Here is a 21138-nt window from a genome sequence, read left to right as displayed (position 1 = left end):
TTTGCAAAATAAGAACTGCTTCAAAAACCACATGCAACAGCACTTTAAAACATCTCCATGCCGGTCTCAGCTTATGCTGACCTTTTAATTTTCCTTCGAGCTTTAATTTTCTATTTGTTTCCATTGCACCATCCATTCATCTATTACTAATTTGTTTACTATCACATTCATATATTCATTTCTCCATAGGTACATCTCTAAGAGTCGTTATGTATTGTACTGTATGTGTATCATTATGTAAATCTAGTCTTGTCTGATCTCCTTGTGTTCATAGTCAATGTGGACTTCTAAGAAGTGTTGCCAGTGTTCATAAAATTAATTTTTTTCATGCAAATAGTCTTTCTAAATAAGCCGTTAGGAAAACAGATTTGATGTTAGCTCTATTTTAATACAAATACTGATATTAAGTAGAATTTGATTGCTTTTTAAAGAAAAATTTACAAAGCACTGGAGAGTGCTCAAGTTCTCTTGATTGAACAATGCACACTTCAAAATGTTTTTTAAATAACAAAGTAAAAATGTTTCTATGCATACATCATTAAAATACATTGGTGACATCTGTGATAAGCACTAAATCTACGTAGCTTTATAGTAATGGATCTTCACTGGTTTGTATAATAATATTTTTAAAGTCATTGTATAGCTACCATAATTATAAAAAAATTAGACTTATTTAGTACAAACAGTATGCCCTTTCCTCTTTAACAAAGTTGTGAACGTATATTTATTACCTTAGAGAGTCAAATGATTTCTCAATCAGCACTCATATTCAAAACAAGTAGAGCCCATTTCCACATGCTTTCTGTGCCCCTCTGAATGTACAGACAATGCCTAAGTCTTTGACAAATTACCAGATTTTCATAGTCTATATAAAAAGAGAAATCTTGGGTGTAATCCTAGCCCTGTTGAAGTCAAGGGCAAAAGTTCCATTGTCTTAAAAGGGCCAGGATTTCATCACTTATAATCTAGAGTTGATCCTGACCCTGTACTCCTTTCACGCCCAAATCTCCTATTAATTTCATTAGAGATTTAGGACATGTAAGAAGTGTCGAACTAAATGTGTTATATTTGAAGGTTAGCAATTTGTATAGTTTAGCAGTGAAGAAAGAGAAGTTGATTACAGTGATTAATTTTTTTTTTAAAGTTATGTGCACAACACATTTTCCTAAATATGTGCATACAGTAATGTTAGCAAGAAATCTGTTAAACGAGTAAGTGTTTCAATGAGCTACCTGATGGTGTATCTATAGCTTTTAGCTTGTTCCTCATGTTTATGCACTGTGTTTGTGGTTTAGTCCCAAAATCTGTACCCAAACTATGCCCCTTTGCTTGCTGTTAAAGATACGGAGCAGTGATAGCATTTAAATTGCTGTTGACCATGTGTTTGCCCAATTTAAAGGACCGGGAAATAAGCACCGGGACATCACATGGAAAGCTGCAGGCATTATGCTGTTTCCACTAGACCTGTTTATTGACAGTAAATAGAAGTGCATAGGGTTTTTTTTGTTAAGTTCTCATGTGACTCTTTGACCTGTTTGGCCTTGTATATTTTGCATAATGAATTGAATATATTCTATCTTTATCAATACCACAATTATAGATGACTTGGAAATACCAAGTATACAGAGATGGCAGTAAATACGTCCAGCTATAACTTTTAACTTAATATTAATACATGAAACATCCACTGAAGACAACATTCAGCTGTTCTGTTATCTTTAATGATAACAGAAGGCCAGACAGTTAAATGAGTTTTTACCAAAAAAATGTAAAATGTTTTAAGTTCCAGAAACACTGTTACTTTGAGTGTTGAGTCTAGTTTATTTTCCATAGAAAAGGACTATTCCCAAGCATTCCATTTTGAATCCATACCTTTGTCAGGAAGAAACATCATTCATAGCACATTGATTATATTGACTGTTTCATTATATTTTATTGGCATTAAAAGGGATTCATTCTTCCATTGTGAGTTTGCCTGAATACATTTCTTGTGTGAGAGTGTACAGCACTTTTAGAGAGATGCCAACGAGCATTCTGGAGAGGTCACTTTTGTGCTACCTAATAAAGGCTCTTTCAGCCACCTTTGTGTGGAATAACTGACATCTCTTGGCTAGTTAGATCTATAATGGATGAGTATTCTCTGTGGATATTCCAGAGGATATATCCAGTGATGAGCTGCCAAAATCTTAACAACTGGTTCCCTCCTCACCCCATGAGGGGGTCATTGCCCACCACCGCCCCCCGGGACTCCTGCCCCATCCAGCCCCCCGCGTTCCTTGATGCTCCCCAGGTCCCCTGCTCCATCCACTCCCCTCCCCGTCCCCTGACTGCCCCCAGAACTGGGCAGGAGGGTCTTGTGGGTGGCTGGAGCACCCACGGAGAAAATTTGGTGGGTGCAGAGCACCCACCAGCAGCTCCCCACCCTGCGCCCGGCCCCAGCTCACCTCACCTCCGCCCCGAACGCACCGCCCCACTCTGCTTCTCTGCGCGTCCCCCACCCCCCCGCAAATCAGCTGTTAGGCGGGAAGCCTGGGAGGGCTGAGAAGCAGGCGGCGGCTTCCCGCTCAGGCCGAGGGTGGCGGAGGTGAGCTGGGGCGAGGAGCGGTTCCCCTGCCCCCCTCCCCCTCCCCCTCCCAGGGTTACCTGATGTGGCGCGGGCAGCCCTCCTCACGCCCCCCACCCCCGCCCCAGCTTACCTCTGCCTCCCTGGGCCTGAGTGCGAAACCACAGCCTGCTTCTCAGCCCGCCCCGGCTTCCCATGCGAACAGCTGATTTGCGGGAAGCCTGTGGGTGGGGGCGGAGAAGCAGAGCGGGGCGGCGCGTTCAGGGGAGGAGGCAAAGGCGGAAAGGAGGTGAACTGGAGCCGGGGGTGGGGTGGGGCAAGGAGCTGCCGGTTGGTGCTCCAGCCCCGGAGCACCCACGGAGTCGGCGCCAAGGCACCACTTTTGGCCAGTTAAATTTAGAAGGCCTTTTAGAACCGGTTGTCCCTCGCGGAACAACCCGTTCTAAAAGGACTTCTAAATTTAACAACCATTTCTAGCAAACCGGTGGGAACCAGCTCCATCTCACCACTGGATATATCCCTGTACTCCACTCTCTGTGTTTAATAGGATTTGTCTAACCTGAATCAGATAACAGCTATTCGCAGTGTTCAGTACATCCCTCTATGGAATCAACATTTGTTCCAGCCGTTTTGTTCTTCTATCAAAGACTACTGTGTTGTCAGCATAGTGAGCTAAAGTATTGAGAATCCACTCGTGGTAGTTCAGACATAGATTACCTAGCTTTCTTTAAATGGAGAATCTACACAGAAAATGAAAAGCCACACAAAGCACAGTGAAAAGAAAAGGAGTACTTGTGGCACCTTAGAGACTAACCAATTTATTTGAGCATGAGCTTTCGTGACACGAAAGCTCATGCTCAAATAAATTGGTTAGTCTCTAAGGTGCCACAAGTACTCCTTTTCTTTTTGCGAATACAGACTAACTCGGCTGTTACTCTGAAACAAAGCACAGTCAAATTCGTAACTTGTTTTGAGCAAAATCGTTTCCTTGCAGGTTCTACGAGTCAATGTCTTTTCATTTTGCTCTGTATTCATGCAGAAGTAAGGGGACAGAGTAAGCAATTGCTGCTGTAAAAGCAAGGTCTTTTATTAAAAAGTATTGCATGAGTATGGTAGGTTAAGGCTGTCAAGTTCCAGGGACCTATTTCTTCCGCGGTTAGAACCAAGTGACTCCTCTAAAGGAATTGGGAGTTACTTATAGTGGGATTTTCGGCACCTAGGCATGTAACTCCCATGGAGTTCCTGTGGTGGGAAAATGGGAGTCAGAACTGGAAATGCTGTTATTGTAATCTTTCATCAGCTGGGGTTTGGGTCATGTGGTCAAGTCCTGTGAAAACGTATATCTCATGCAGCTCTATCACACTCCATGAGCTTGCTGATGATGTAAGGGCAGAACTTGGCTCACGGTTTAGCATATAGCAAATTGCATGTATACTTGAAAGAAAAAGTGGCTGTAGAGATTCAGATTTTGCCCCAAGGAAGTCAGTGTTTTCCAGTCGGCCTTGCTAGTTTTTAATTTTATTAATCTTTTATTAGTGATAAGAGGCCAATTAAAAATGGATGTCTGCAAAGCCAAATTTTTTTATAATTTTTATAGGAAATAATACACATTTTTGTGTTCAAGAGTACAGGAAAAATTCAGGTGTTTCTGATTAAAAGATAAGAATTTGTTTCTGTATATTACTGTTCTGCAAAGTGAATGCAACTTTTACATAATAATGTTGTGTTTTTCTCTTGTTGCTAATTTGCTCTCATTTAACTCCATGCTTCCTTTCAAATTTCCTCTCAAGGTATGCTCACTTTCTGTTTACTTCCCTTTCAAAGCACCTCTTGAAAACCCTATATTGATAATGCTGTTGTTCAATTACCATGTCTTTGTATCAAGCTCAGTATGAATTAGTTAATATAAAAAAATTCATTTAAACTGAATGGTGTACAGTGTGCCGCCTCACTGAGGAAATGTGCATTTTATAAAACATCAAAAGTTGCTTGCATTTTTTAAACAGGATCTTTTTAAACAGCAATGCTGCATACCTTGTACAGATGTGACCTCTCTACAATAGTGGTTGTAGGTGTTTTAAGTTGTAATCCTTTTTCTCTGTAATCGTTATCTGAGTAATGGACAATAAGTTATGTGACAGCTCAACTAAAATTATAAGTATTCTCTTATCATCAGCCTGATTTAAATTCAGAGTTTACGTGCTAACTCTGTTTTTCCTCAGTCCTCTGCACCAGCCCATGCAATGAGTATATGGAGCCTTCAAATCAGCAGATGGAGTTGGGAGGAGAAAGTCCTGTGTTGTTATTTTCTCTATAAAAGAGGCTGGCAGACCCTGCCCAATTGCATTCTAGATCTTTGGCTGGCTAGGCTAGACACTGGCTTTCCATCTTTATTTTCCTCAGAGATTTTTTTCCAATCCTATCCAAATCACCACTTGCAGCTACTTTAATGTAGGTTGCTTCAGAGTGGTGGGTGTTTAATTTTTCTCCACATGCTCTCTGGAGCACTCTGGGGGAAACAGCTCTATGGTTTCATCCAGCTTTTTCTGAAATGAGCTCAGCTGTTGGAGTGAGCAGAAGCTCATTCCAGATTTAACAGAAATAGATCAGAGAACTGGAGAACTAACCTGCTCCTCATCCTCCAAGAACCATCTCTTGCACTTCATACATCCCTCAGGAAATCCCATCTCTTTGAGCAATCTCTCCTCCCTTCATCTCATCACTATCTCAATGCCCAGACTCTCCAGCCCCAGAACTGTCGTCAAGTATTTTATCTTTTGTCTGTTTGTCTTGTTTTATATCATTATAAGCACTTTAGGACAAGAATCACTTACCTTTCTGAGTGTGTACAGAGCTGTATAAATTATTATAACATCATATAGCTCTGTGGTTTCACTGTTCCTGTATTGCTTGCCTTTCTGACTGGTAGCCCAAACCTGGAGTCACTAGAGAAATACCAGTAACGTCTCCTGCAGCAGGCTCATGTTAAATTTGTTGTACTTTCTTGTCAAAGGGACCAGGTCACTTCTTTTTAACCTGGTTCTGACAAGTCCTAACTTCCTTTTGGGTAGTGCTCAACCCTGGGGCTTCCTCGGCGGAAGTGCTGAGATTTTTTTTAATTTTTATTTTGGCAGTTTATAAACTGAACTGAAAGCTCTGCCCTCCCTTAGCCACGTCGGATATCATCCAATTGCTAACACGCCCTCATAGGTACTCACTTTATTTCTCTGAGGAACATCTTAGAGAAATTCCTCAGGCTGCACCATTACTTTGGCTTGACACAGGTGTAACTAATCTTTTTAAAGCTGCCTTTTTAGTGGGCTTCTGTTTAGGCAGATGGGGGGGCTGGAGCTTCAAGCTTTTTCACTGCTCATGTTATCAGAATGAGGTAGTGATCAAGTCTGTTCCCCACCTCCCTAATTCTGTGTAGGTGGCTGAAAGGAGAAAGAAAAGACTCATCATGCACTTACTGCGAAGAGCTTTTCTTATGGACTCTACAGGAGAACTGGAATTTAGAAAGTCAAGTCACCTATTTATCCTTTTGAGAGGCTCCAAGGAAAGCCTGACAACCTCTATGCCTTGTATGTCTTATTGAGCGTGAGACTGCATTAAGAAAGCTTATGCTGTCCAAAACACTGAAGGTTTCTGTCATAGCTCATGCCTTGAAAGCCATCTCTTCCTCCTGGGCAAAGAGGCAATACTTCCCTTCTAGAGCTGAGCAATGTGGCTATCTGAACAGCCTCACATACTCTTTCATATCATTACAGTCTTGATGCAGTGGCTTCTGGAGATACTGACTGCAGCAGGTGGGTGATGTGTGCTATAATCCATCAGTTTTGCAGTATCTTTGGATACCAGACTGCAGCTGTTCTTGCAGTGGGATTTGCTGTTGATGTTCCCTGGGCTAGATATATACTGGAGAATTGCAACTTCATACCTGTTAGTGTGATTTCTCCATGTCCCTCTAACCCAGCCCAAATTTCCCACTCTGCTTCTGTTGTTTTGGCAGTATTTTTATGAATGTGTATTTTGATGTTGGGCTTTCTTAGAATTGAATAGAATTTTTATTACTCGGGAATCCCATCAGTGGCGCAAGGCCAGCCAGCTCCCCCTTTATGAGGTTAGGGGTAGGGTGATGGCACAAGATTATTGCCTTTTTCTCATCTCCATCTGTTGGTGGGTGAACTTGTACTCCCTGCCTGGGGGTGGCACTGAGGGGCTTGAAGGAACCAAATAATCAGGTAAGAATTTCTCATTTTCTCTGCATCAAAGGCAAGAATGGTCTGTCTGCTCTAAACCCTATTGCTGAAATTGTCTATTTCTTTATCACTGCAAAAGATTGGCGTCTACTCACACTTTTTTTTGCATACACCATGTAAATAAACATTAGCAATTACATGTATAAAATTACTTATATATGGTAGGGTCCAAATCATAAAAATAAATATTCTTAAGGATTTTCATATGTCATGCTTTTAAAAAGTAAGAAAACTTTAGGTTGTAGGCGGGCTTGGTTTTGATTCTCTCCCCCCCACCTTCTATTCAAAATAGACACTTTTCCTTGTTTATAATAGGAGAAGAAAGAACCCTTAGCTGTAAATGTTTGGTAGGATATTTCTGTACACATAAATAACAGACCAAAAAAAAAAGAACATTATTAAGTTCGTGAAGTCAAGAACTGAAAAGTTAGGAAATACCAGAATTATTGTTGCCAGTGCATGTAAAGTTCCTCGTTTCCTCTATTCCACATAAAACCGAGGATCATTTTCAAAGCGGAAGAGATACAGGTTTGGCAAGAGGCATTTAGCCACAAAACCCTGTACTGGTGCATTATTAATCAAACATATCAATGACTAATTCCTCAATGGGTGGTGAGTGTGCTGTTTCTAAGGTAAAATATACTGCAAGTGTGCAAAATGGGGCCCTATTTTTCAACCATTTCTAGTGAATTTGTTTGTAAATTTTGGGCTACAGAATCAAGGTCCATGGACTTTAATATATGTGGGACCTGATTTTGCTTCCACTGAGATCAGCGAGAACTATAAGAACACATATTTGAATAGATAATTTTGTACCAATCTTCTGCAGTGTAACTGATCACAATGTCATTGATCAGCAGGTGCTTACCTTGAAGTATGGACATAGTCTGATTGACTTCAGTGAAACTACTCACATGCTTAAGTGCATTTCTGGATTGGTACCAGAGTTCTCAGTACCTTGTGGGACCATGCCCTAAAATTGGGGTTTTGCTTGAGGAAGGAGTACAGGATTGCGTCCCAGACAAACATTTAGGGCTTTATGCTCAGTTAAGATCCCTTGTCTACAATGGAGCTACCCTCTTTTACATCAACTGAGGACTGGCCTTTTATTTTACAATGATTTTATTTTATTTCTTTTGCATTTTTAAAAAAGCTAAGGGAAAAAACAGGCAGTGATTAGATTTTTTCACCTCACTCCGGTGCTGCTTTGGTGGTGTGGGCTGAGATGGGAATTTGGCAGACCCAAATTATTAAATAGTAACATGCATTGTTTGGAACAGTGGGTTTTAGACATGCAAATTTTAATTAACATAAAATATACCAGAATGTTTCCTCATTCTAATGTGTAGGATTCAGACTCCCTTAATTCCCATTGAGCCATGGCATGAGCAGACCTCATACTGCTCCCTTGGAGTAACTCCCCTTTTGCAGGCCTCAGGGGGGAGATTATTTAGCTCCAGGTCTCGCATGTAATCAGCTAGCACTGAGCATTGGATGGGACTTTTCTGCCCACTTCCTATCATTGATCTGCTGCAGAATGAGTTGGGAGGTGGGGGAGTGGGAGGGTTCCTGTGTTCACCTTTCTCAGGGGTGGCCAAACTGGGAGAAGGAGCCAGAATTTACCAATGTACATTGCCGAAGAGCCACAGTAATATGTCAGCAGCCTCCCCGTCAGCTCCCCCGCCCTGCTCCCAGTGCCTCCCGCCACTGGCAGTTCTGCCAATCAGTGCCTCCCCCTCCCTCCCCACACCTCCTGATCAGCTGTTTCGTGGCATGCAAGAGGCTCTGGGGGACAGGGGGAGGAGTGAGGACAGTGCAGGCTGAGGGGAAGGGGTGGAGTGGGGGCAGGGCCTGTGGCAGAGCCAGGGGTTGAGTAGTGAGCATCCCCCGGCACATTGGCAAGTTGGCGCCTGTAGCTCCAGCCCTGGAGTCGGTGCCTAGCCAAGGAGCCGCATGTTCACTTCTGAAGAGCCACAGCCTTCTCCGGAGCCACAGGTTGGCCACCCCTGACCTATCTTCTGCCTCCATCGGTCAACTGCTGTTGACCTATTCCTGGCCCCTCCAATCCCCATGGACGACTTCCTTCATCTACTTATCCTGCCTGACTTCTGGAACTGAAGTGCCTGCTTCAGGTTCTGGTTCCTTTAAAATGCCTACCCAGGATATGCCACACAGTAATAACTGCATCCATTTTTCCTTCTAAATAAATTACAAATTACCTTATTTATACCATGTTACACCTGTTTACACTACACATCCAATGAACTTTTGAAACACTCTGCACATCACCTTACTCATTCCTTTCTCGGGACAAAACTCATCACTAGGTTTTGCAAGGACCAAGCAAGAAGTGCACAAATAGAGTCTTAAAACATTAGTGGTATCATCCTCGGCTTCATTGCTGAAACTTTTCTCTGTCAACTTCAGGCCTCATTAAAAATTAATTTAAGGCCAAAATTTCAAGAAAGTGCTTTGATCTGTGTCCAGGGCCGGCTCCAGGCACCAGCGTTCCAAGCAGGTGCTTGGGGCGGCGGTCAGAACCAGGTGGCAGAGCTTCCACGGCAGCAGCAACTCGGCATCAGCTTCTCTCTCTCCTGCCGTCCGCGGCGGCAAAAACAGTAGAGCCGGCCGTGCCTGTGTCTATACCATTTGTACATGTCCCCACTTGCACAGATACGTAGGCACACACGCACTTAGTCTCAGATCTGCCAAGACTTATGTCTGTACCAACAGTGCATAAAATTAAGTCATCCCATTGAAATCCTAGTGTAAGTCTTGGCAGGATCACGGCCTTAGAGACAACTCTTGAGCTCTGTACTGAGTTTTCACTCATAGAGTGAAACGTCTCCTAAGTAATGCCTGGGTAAGGATATCAGGAGTTGGCTTATGATCATCCATTTTATGTGCACAAGAAAAGTCTGCAAATATGGAGATTGTACACCAAAAGGGTTGTGCATGCAAACTTTACAGGCCCACTTTAGGATGCTATAATAAAAACATTGCTTCCCTTCTAGAAGAGAAACACAGAATGGATTAACAATTTTGACCCTGTCTGTTTTACCGTAGATCTCTCTCAGGACGAATTGTCGGAGGAGTCTGGTGGTTCTTCACACTCATCATCATCTCTTCTTACACTGCCAACCTTGCTGCCTTCCTTACTGTGGAAAGGATGGTCTCTCCCATAGAAAGTGCAGAGGATCTGGCGAAGCAAACTGAAATAGCCTATGGAACCTTGGATTCAGGCTCAACCAAAGAATTTTTTAGAGTAAGTAGTCTGGCTTACGGCAGCTTTGTTAAACCTCTCTCACAGTGTTCCTAAATAATAAATGCCTCATAAACAAGGCCCTGAGTCTGCAAGCACTTATACGTAGGCTGAACTTCGAGTCTGTTAGTAGTTCTACTGACATCAGAATGGAGGATCAGAACCTTGGAGCAGCAGGGTTAGTTATCTGGGGTGATTTGAGTAGCGAGGCAGCTTCCTTTCAAAAATCCAATATTGCAAGAAGAGTTTTGGCTCCCCACTTTCAGAAGCTCAGCATGCTGTGCAGCAATATAATGGCCAACGTAACATTTACAATAAGACTCTTGGAGCAGCGACTTTGGGTGTTTCACATTGCCAGCAGTCCATAAATAATAATTAGAGCTTCCAATTTTGGCCTGTCTTTGCCATAATTTAAAAAAGCAGGGTGGGAAGCATGCTTTTGTATTTTTATACGATAAATTGCATGCTGGAAACATTTCAGTATTGTACAGAAATTTGCTTCCCTCCCTCCCCCATTTAATAAGACAATGCTTATGTTGGGGGACCGGGGCCGGAGACTGGATGTGGTGAAAAATAATTTTCAGGATTTTTCATGGGTAAATATCTGTTTAAACTGGAAACCAAGGGCAAGATCTTCCACTGATGTAAATCAGCCCAGGCTCTGGCTCCAGAAGTACAAATTTGCACTAGCAGTCTGCCATGTAATCACTATATTCACTGCTGTCCATGACCAGAAGAATTTGGGAGATTGGATCATTTTTCCAGGTTAAGGGGCTGAGGGCCAAAACCCTACTCCTGCAATCCCACCAGAGTAAGCCTAGAGGATCAGTCCCCAGATGCTGTATGAGTGGCATATGCTAATAATTTAGTGGCGAATAATGGCCGTATTGTTGTGTTGGTAACAATTAGCTTGAGGAGCTTATCCATTTTAAGGTCACTGTCAGATATCAGGTATTTGCAGGGAATCCCAGGTGGCCAGGAATCAATTGTTGAAAGAAATGGGAGGTTCCTTCCTTACCATGAGCTGAATAGCACAGGCTCAGTGGAAGCCAAAAAAACCTCAAACTCATATAAACCAGATTTTGCATACTTAAAAATGTTATGACTTTAAAGTCCCTTCTGGCCTTTCCAGGCTGAATGGCTCTGCAGCTTTGATGCTATTTAGATGCACCTCACTTTTCCTACAGGAGAATTCTGCATCTGAATAGCTTGCACCTATGAATTATAGAAAAAGGAATTGTTAGGGAGAGTTCTTTGTTTTCTTAATAGTCTGATGTAATGTGCAAATCCCTTCTCAGAGCAAGATCAAAGGAGCAAGTGTTTTTTTTGAAAGGATACAAAGTCTAGTAAATGTATGAATACTTTATTGTGCTGATAAGAGTCGGGATGTTCTCTGACACTCTCCTCAAGCTAGGGGAAAGCAGGGTTCTAAATGAGGATGACCTATAAAGAGCTGCCAGCTCTGTCGAGGCATAAAGAAAAATGAAATGGGGTGGGAGGAGAGCAGAGCACTGGCAACCGTGGGAGCAAGCACAAAATTCTGCTTTATGCTAACACGGAGGACAAAAGGGGGAATTGGTGGCACAGAAACTGGGCCCTCTCAGTCCTTCATATGCACTGTAAGTGGCGCTAACCGATCCTTGTCTACATTTTACTTTCTTGGGAGCTCTGCATTATTTCAGTTGTACTATTAATTTCTAGAGAATAACCACTTTGCGTGTCATGATGGAGCATGGAACTGCTTGTTGTACCCAGTCTTCTTCCATTGATTTGAGAAGGAGAAAAAAAGTACCGGTATGTCCTTATGTGAACACACACCTTTAAGAAATATTTCATTATACGATCTCTATTAGCTTCCTAACTTGATAATAATGTTGGCTTCAAACTCAGAATAACTCTTCAAGAAGTTTGCAGTTTCCGAATGCCTGCTTCATAGATTATATTCACTCTGTGCTTTGGGCTTTATCTACACTAGGACATAAGAGCACTTTTCTCAGCACTGCTGGGAGTGACAGAGGAAGCAGGAGTGTAAGCTGGCCACAGGCTACAATGGTAAACGTGACTGTTCCCTATCTCGCCCTCTCCACATTAGTGCTTCCTCCTTTGTAACCACCAGCAAAGCTGCACCAGTGCTAGCCAGGAGTGGGCAAAGTGCTGAAGGAATTGGCGGCTGTGATTGCAGAGCCACTGGCCATTATCTTTGAAAACTCGTGGCGAACCGGGGAAGTCCCGGATGACTGGAAAAAGGCTAATGTAGTGCCAATCTTTAAAAAAGGGAAGAAGGAAGATCCTGGGAACTACAGGCCAGTCAGCCTCACCTCAGTCCCTGGAAAAATCATGGAGCAGGTCCTCAAAGAATCAATCCTGAAGCACTTGCATGAGAGGAAAGTGATCAGGAACAGCCAGCATGGATTCACCAAGGGATGGTCATGCCTGACTAATCTAATCGCCTTTTATGATGAGATTACTGGTTCTGTGGATGAAGGGAAAGCAGTGGATGTATTGTTTCTTGACTTTAGCAAAGCTTTTGACACGGTCTCCCATAGTATTCTTGTCAGCAAGTTAAGGAAGTATGGGCTGGATGAATGCACTATAAGGTGGGTAGAAAGCTGGCTAGAGTGTCGGGCTCAACGGGTAGTGATCAACGGCTCCATGTCTAGTTGGCAGCCGGTATCAAGTGGAGTGCCCCAAGGGTCGGTCCTGGGGCCGGTTTTATTCAATATCTTCATAAATGATCTGGAGGATGGTGTGGATTGCACTCTCAGCAAATTTGCGGATGATACTAAACTGGGAGGAGTGGTAGATACGCTGGAGGGGAGGGATAGGATACAGAAGGACCTAGACCAATTGGAAGATTGGGCCAAAAGGAATCTGATGAGGTTCAATAAGGATAAGTGCAGGGTCCTGCACTTAGGACGGAAGAACCCAATGCACAGCTACAGACTAGGGACCGAATGGCTAGGCAGCAGTTCTGCGGAAAAGGACCTAGGGGTGACAGTGGACGAGAAGCTGGATATGAGTCAGCAGTGTGCCCTTGTTGCCAAGAAGGCCAATGGCATTTTGGGATGTATAAGTAGGGGCATAGCGAGCAGATGGAGGGACGTGATCGTTCCCCTCTATTCGACATTGGTGAGGCCTCATCTGGAGTACTGTGTCCAGTTTTGGGCCCCACACTTCAAGAAGGATGTGGATAAATTGGAGAGAGTCCAGCGAAGGGCAACAAAAATGATTAGGGGACTGGAACACATGAGTTATGAGGAGAGGCTGAGGGAGCTGGGATTGTTTAGCCGGCAGAAGAGAAGAATGAGGGGGGATTTGATAGCTGCTTTCAACTCCCTGAAAGGGGGTTCCAAAGAGGATGGCTCTAGACTGTTCTCAATGGTAGCAGATGACAGAACGAGGAGTAATGGTCTCAAGTTGCAGTGGGGGAGGTTTAGATTGGATATTAGGAAAAACTTTTTCACTAAGAGGGTGGTGAAACACTGGAATGCGTTACCTAGGGAGGTGGTAGAATCTCCTTCCTTAGAGGTTTTTAAGGTCAGGCTTGACAAAGCCCTGGCTGGGATGATTTAACTGGGAATTGGTCCTGCTTTGAGCAGGGGGTTGGACTAGATGACCTTCTGGGGTCCCTTCCAACCCTGATATTCTATGATTCTATGATTCTATGAAAGTGCTAACCATTCCCACTGTAGATGCATGAATAGAGAGATGGGGAGGTTAACAGACTTTGCAGCATTGGACCAGGAAGGACATAGTCTTAAGACCCATGACAAAAGCTTGCATGTGAGGGGTAGTTCTCTTTTCTAAGACACAAAGCTAAAAATGTCTGGAAACACTCCTCTCACAGTGGATTTTACTGGCTGGTGAATGGAGCCAAATGAGCAGTACTGGGGGGAAAGCCTTATTTTTCTCTCTAATGGGTACAGCACAAGCAAGTTTCATCTGCCCAATACCTTCGCTGCCTTTAAGGATGAAATGAGTTCGCAGCCCGTTCAGTCCTTGGCCTCTTTGCAGAGACAGTTGGCAAGGTTTCCAGTTAGTATTACTTACATTGGTGTTTTTTGTAACGTGGACATTTATGCACTGGGAACTGGATTGAGGCCAGCAACTCATTCCACGTGAACAGATGGTAACAACTTGAAACCACTTCTGCTCTGGGCAGGTTCCAGCCAGTGACCTATTTTATATCATTGACTGTTTCCTCACCCATTCCAATGTCTTCCAGCCAGACACCATCGATGCATATAGATCAAAGCTAACTGTAACATCCCTTTTTCAAATGAGCCTGCTGAATGCTGTCAGTCTGACATTTATTTCAAAGTCATCACAGCAGGCCATATTTACCATCCTAACTAATTGGTGTGCTGCTGTTTAAGGATATTCATTACCCCAGAATATCTAACAACCAAAGGAAATGTGTGTTTTTGATGATAGTCGCTTATCAGAAACGTTTAACAATTTTGCAATAATTAGCTTATAAAGGCATCATTTAAATGGCAATCAATGGATTTCATCAATTCCCAACATGATCTCAAAGGGCCTTCATCCCTATTGTAAGGGAAAATGAAAGGAAAAATCTCTCCTTGGAGATTTATTAACATAAAGACTTGCATTAAAGACTCAAAAATGTTTCTATCTTTCTCTAGAAAAAACTGCTAACCTGGAAAGCAATTTCAAAAATGTAGCTTCCTTCCTTTATGGGTTTTATATGTTAGAACCAACATCTTCTAATCCATTCAATTAAAGTTTCAACAAATGTGACCAGCACATCAAATCAATATGGTGTAATTAATCTACATTCAGCACTGAAAATGTCTAATATCCCATTCTAATTGGTTTCAGAATTCCAATACGCATATATTCCGAAGAGGTGACCTTTACAACCAGTTAGTAATTCTTCTGTAAATGGGGCTGTACTGAAACTTCAGATGAAGAGGAAGTACACATTTCTGGACATTTACAAGTGTAAACTGCTCTTCAATTCAGATGGCTTCTTTTAACTGATCACATGTGACAGCATTAAAGGGCTTAGCAATAGAGTTCTGCAAAACAATATGTATAGACCATTTTAGTTTAATAAGTTGTTGATAAACTGACTATTTAGATTTTACTGAAAATATTTGAAATGACATAAAGGTGTCAGTGCTTTAGTGCAATGTGGTGCTTTACAGAAGGACATACTGCTGTATGGGACATTTTGAATGATCTTGCCATCTTGCGTTTCCTCCTTTTTATAGAGAAACTGAAGGCATCTCATAGTCAGACCGCTAAAACTGTGTTAAAGTAATGTTTTGGGGGGAACTGGCTGAGTCAAAGGATTGGTAGTGGGTCACAGAATCTTTCACTTCCGGACCACTGATTTGACTCTAGTCAAGAAAACTAGTGAAGAAAAAGAAGTGTTACCATCTGATGGCTATTTGTTGCCCACGTGAAATGACTTGCTGCTCTATATCCTGTTCCTAATGCCTATCACAAATGACACCAATTGTCAGCTTTGTTAGATGCTTTGGCAGAGCTGCCCTCTCACTTCTACGGCTGGTTCTGGATATTTGTTAGCTGTTGTACAGGGAGGCTGACACTTGACATTGCTACTATCTGTGCTTTATCTCAGCTGGGAAAAGTGCGAGCCTCAAGGCCGTTGGAAGTCAAACAGACCAGCCAACACTTCTTCACTTAAAACTGAAATACCTTGAATGTTGGGGTGTTTTTTTTTAAAGAAAAGAATGATTCATATTGGCAAAAGTCAGGGACATCAGAGCTAAGGCTGAAATCCATAGGTGAAATGCAGGGGACCAAAGAACAGGGAGTGACTTCATACCATATGAGCTGCAATGCTTAGACATGATTGGGTACACCAGGGGTGAATTTGCAGCCTTAGCTCTGACACGTCTCACTTTTGTGGGTTTTAAGCAAATGATTATGACTTTAAAGCAAAGCATCTACAATCTAAACTGGGCAAGTATAGGACGCTATTACAGCAAACGGTGTTATTAGCAAGCATAGGAACTGGCAGGCTGGATCAGCCACTATCCTGTCTCCGACCATGGCCAACATCAAATGCTTCAGAGGATGGTGTAAGAACCCCACAGTAGCCGATGTGAGATAATCTGCCTCCCACATTAGGCCTTGTCCTACTCCCTGTGTTTTTTTCTGGTCCTGCTTCGGGGAAGCCCTTTTGTCTCACTTCACAGGCCAGTTTTCATCTTCCAACCCCAAATTTTTACTGGTACTGTTTTTTCATCTTATGTCTTCATGTACACATTAAGAAGATGTCCCTTCTTAATGTGAGCATGTGTGCCCATCATGTCTTCACTCTATCCCATCGCTTCTTGACAACCCATTCCTTTCTAACTAATATTTTGCCTGAAAATTTTCCTATCTTACATGGTTTTGTGGATGCACTGAGCACTTGGACCTCGCTTGCAGCAATTTCCACAGAAAGCTACAGATACTGCAGTCTCCTAGTATGTGAAACCAGGCTCAGAAATGAAGCATTTCTGTACTAACCTTCTAGGTCGACCACAGGCCAATGTAACACAGCATCCAATTTAAAATACCCAGAAAGTTGTTTTAAGGATGCCACAAAGTGTGATACCTCTTCCTCCTCTTAGTTTCTTTCATGAAACCAGAATCTCTCAGTTGACATGAGAGCAAACAGTGACTGAAGGATTTGCACAATCCCAGCACCACTGAAGATGGGGTACACAAAGGAGGCTTTCACTTATGGTGCATTCTACACCTCTTGGGGCAATTTAAAGCAGCTCTCAGGCACCTTTCAGACCTAATCCTGCCCTAACTGCAACCCAGGACCTGTCCCAATATCTTCCTGTGCCTACAGAGGAAGAAATTGTCATTGGTAGAGGAAACAACCAGAATATGTTCTAAAGCAGTAGCATGTGCTAACAATTACGTTATACCTGTTACAATTTAGCAATCATGTTACAGGCGGTTATGCTTTTCTGCTGTAATACTGCATGAAGACAAAGAGTGTTGATCACTGAAATAAATTGTGTCAGAAAATGATTTAGTAAACTGAGAGTGTCAAACGAAAACCAATACTTCCCATGCAAGATTTATGCATTTAATCCAATCAAACTATAACCCAGTGTTTTTGAGATCAGTAATAGAGCCTGCTAAAAATACCATGGGGAACTGCTTTTGAACCCCACGGACTTCATCTGTAGCTAAACTCTGTTTGATTTCTAATTTCAAAATACAGTTTGCTTGTGAAGATATAGGGATTGTTCAGAGAACAGCATTCATGCAAATACTTTGCTCTTGCCTTTGGATAAAACTAGGATAAGGAAAAGGTTTCTGTGTTTTGGCATCAAGCACAAAGTGATCATAACAAATGCCTGACAAAAATATTGAAGTGTGATTACATGTATAGTCTCTAGCGAATGGAATATCACAGAAAACAGATAGCTTCCAAAACATGAGATAAATAGATCTTTCAGATTTGATGTAGAAAGAGAGCAATCAGGCAGAGCACTGACTTAAACCTCCCTTAAATAGTCTGGTGAATCAAGGTTGTTGTTTTTTTTATTCCTTACACAAGGTTTGATGGGAAATGTATAGGTCAGTATTAATAACTGCAACTGGTCATTATTTATTCAATGTTACTAATAACTGTTAACACCACATTTCATGGTGTATCTGTATACAATATTTGTATAGATTCAATATTTGTTTAAAACAGACTAGCACGGTATGAATTTTAAGTGTTTTTAATAAATAAAATATGGAAAACAGCATATATACACACACTCAATATAAAAAACATGCAGAGTGTGTATGTATATATGTGTATGTGTCTGCATTTATAAATATATATATAAATATATCTCATAAATGCATGTCTATGCATAGCAATCGCAGTCTTTCCAGTGAGTGCATAATGAATGGCCTGATAGTAGTTATTTTCTCTAACAATCTGCTTCTTTTGTCTTTCCCTTTCTGTGCAAACACTAACAAGTAATTTTAAAGAGAGGAGCAAAGCTAGCGTTATATACCTACAGAGCAATGGTGTTCGACGAAGTGCTCTAATTAAATGCGCTATTGTCTTTATATGTTGCATTGAGAAGGAAAATGCCTCCTTATGGAAATTAAAATTAGCAGGCCATTCATTATCCACTCCTGGGACAGATGTCATTCATCTGAAACCTAGGGTTAATAAGAATGGGCCATTTAATAAGGAAGGCAGACTAGCAAGATTTCTAGCCAAAGCTTATACTGATTAGGTCTTAGTAGCAAGTGTTTGCATAAGTATTCACATTACCATAAACTATTCAGCATGCACGCTTCTATCCACTCTGCTTGTGATTATAATTGGGCTTTCCAATGCACATACATGTAACTATAACTTAATCATGTGAACTTACATATTTAAATAGACATTTAGTTGCCAAGAGCTTTGTGTAGGTGACTTATTTTATCAGGTCAGGCATAATATATGGAGGTGAAATAACACAGTGTCGGATATAGCTGTGGATATACCACCGAAGCAAAGCCGTGAGTGCCCCAGGGAGAAATCACTTGCTGTTTGTATGTTCTAGGTTTTGGAGAATAGCTATATGATAATGACACTCTCAAGACAGTGGGGACCCTAGTTTCTCAAGTTACCGCACTACTTTATGTAACCCTGCTGTGCCACAATAAGGTGTTTTGAAAGGGATTCATTTAAAATGCATGGGTGCTGACAAATTACCCACCGTGCTGCTAGTTTTACTTCTACATAATTAGCAAATACATGAAGGTTTAGAAACTTTAATGATGTGAATATGAAACATCATCTCACGCAGTGCACTGGGATTGCACCATCATTGCCGGTATTTTGGCCTAGTCTGACTGGAGCTGAAAACTTGTCAGGCCTAACAGTGTTCAAATATCGTGCTGAAAAACGCTGCGCCATGGAAATTCATCAAGGGCCAAATCCAGAGCATGGCCTGGATAGCTGAGCTGGGTGATAGGAAGATACCGAGAGGATTCCTCCCTGCTGTAGAGCAGGCATAGAGCCACTCCAATGACGCGTCTTAGCCCAAAAACTGAAGTAATCTCCACAAGTCCTTTCATGCCACTCCCCCAAAGGAGGGCAGACAGGATCCCACCATCATCTCTTCTCGTGCCTGCTTCTGCTCTGACACACTGTGGCCTCCCCCACTTCTCCAGTCTCCATTTTCACAACAGAACCACATCGGTTCTATTCCAAAGGAACCCTGGGGAGTTGTGGATGTGCCCAGAATGTACGGGCAGGAATAACTTTTGCCACAGGCTAAATGTAAGAAGTTAGCAGGACATGAGATCTTTCCAGAGTAGGATACCAAGGGTATCATCTCGTCTAAATTTCCAGAATTTACTTTTCCATTGAATGTGAATACACCTAGAACTGGCTCAGCTAGTGAAACATAAAGAAGTTTGAAAAACCAGCCTGTCTGTTGGTAAAAGGAGTCATTTTAATTTTGAGTTCAATATTGCAATGCAGAAGAGTGAATATCAGCAATAAAGTGCAGGGAGATGAATACAGGCTTAGCCTGGTGTTCAATATTGTGCAAGGAAAGGAAATTCTTTAAAACTTGATTTACAATCTATTACTCAGATGGTTATTGACATTTCAATGAAGTGTAGGCTAGTTACAGCTTGAATGGTGATTTGTTTGTCTGTTTATATGAATTCAGCTCACTTGAGAAAATAAGATTTGTCTTTTTAAAAAGAAACTACAGCATATTATATGTTTCCTGCCCACACATCTTTTCAAAATGATCCAGACTAGTATGAATAAAATATTGAAGAGAGACTAGTAATGGGAAGCTTCTTTTATGGTGAGGGCAGAACAATTGTCAGGGGGAAATTTGAAAAAAGTTACAGATGGCTGAAGGAAATTTTGGATTAGTGACTGATTCTCAATTTTTGCAAACATTTTCTGCCCCTTCCTACATACTTAGTCCTGACATTTGGGCTTCCACCCAACCTGACCCCCATCAAGACCCCTCTTTGCCGCCAGTCCTGTTCTGAGCAAGGATGGGAATTGTCAAGGTTCCTCCCTACTCTGAACTCTAGGGTACAGATGTGGGGACCTGCATGAAAACCTCCTAAGCTTACTTTTACCAGCTTAGGTTAAAACTTCCCCAAGGTACAAACTATTTTACTCTTTGCCCTTGGACATCCACTGCCACCACCAAACTTTATCTGGGTTCCCGAGAAAACGTAGTTTGGAAACGTCTTTCCCCTCAAAATCCTCCCAACCCTTACACCCCACTTCCTGGAGAAGGTTTGGTAAAAATCCTCACCAATTTGCATAGGTGACCACAGACCCAAACCCTTGGATCTTAGAACAATGAAAAAGCATTCAGTTTCCTTTCAAGAAGACTTTTAATAGAAGTAAAAAAGAATCACCTCTGTAAAATCAGGATGGTAAATACCTTACAGGGTAATTAGATTCAAAACATAGAGAATCCCTCTAGGCAAAACCTTAAGTTACAAAAAAGACACACAGACAGGAATATTCATTCTATTCAGCACAGCTATTTTCTCAGCCATTTAAAGAAATCATAATCTAACGCATATCTAGCAAGATTACTTACTAAGTTCTAAGACTCCATTCCTGTTCTGTCCCCGGCAAAGGCATCACACAGACAGACACAGACCCTTTGTTTTTCTCCCTCCTCCCAGCTTTTGAAAGTATCTTATCTCCTCATTGGTCATTTTGGTCAGGTGCCAGCGAGGTTACCTTTAGTTTCTTAACCCTTTACAGGTGAGAGGATTTTTCCTCTGGCCAGGAGGGATTTTAAAGGGGTTTACCCTTCCCTTTATATTTATGACACGCCCCCCCAAATCTCAGCTAGGGTGAAATGCTGGGTGGGATTTCTTCCTGGTGCTCTAGGAAAAAACAGAGTTAATAAGACACATGCACCTCTAAATAGACTACCAAGTACATAAAGACTAACAATATTTTCCACATCTCAAGGATGATTTTAACCAGTTGATTCTGGGAAACTTTCATGGGAGAGTGCATCAGCCACTTTGTTAGAAGCTCCTGAGATGCGTTGGATATCGAA

At 42.0% G+C, this 21138-nt stretch overlaps 1 protein-coding gene across 5 annotated transcripts in view; it reads left to right on the top strand.

The window, feature by feature from the left end:
- The window catches only part of GRIA3 (glutamate ionotropic receptor AMPA type subunit 3), a 223961-nt gene that overhangs the window by 149803 nt on the left and 53020 nt on the right, over positions 1-21138 (top strand). For all 5 annotated transcript variants that reach the window (XM_073361295.2, XM_073361293.2, XM_073361296.2 and 2 more), the window contains exon 12: positions 9889-10087. In XM_073361295.2, the coding sequence (XP_073217396.2) occupies positions 9889-10087 (199 nt within the window). The remainder of the gene's footprint in view (positions 1-9888; positions 10088-21138) is intronic.

The sequence above is a fragment of the Lepidochelys kempii genome, chromosome 9 (genome assembly GCF_965140285.1).
Source record: "Lepidochelys kempii isolate rLepKem1 chromosome 9, rLepKem1.hap1, whole genome shotgun sequence".
Lineage (NCBI taxonomy): Eukaryota > Metazoa > Chordata > Testudines > Cheloniidae > Lepidochelys > Lepidochelys kempii.
Note: the sequence above shows the minus strand (reverse complement) of the source record. Positions and strands in the feature narration are given on the sequence as shown.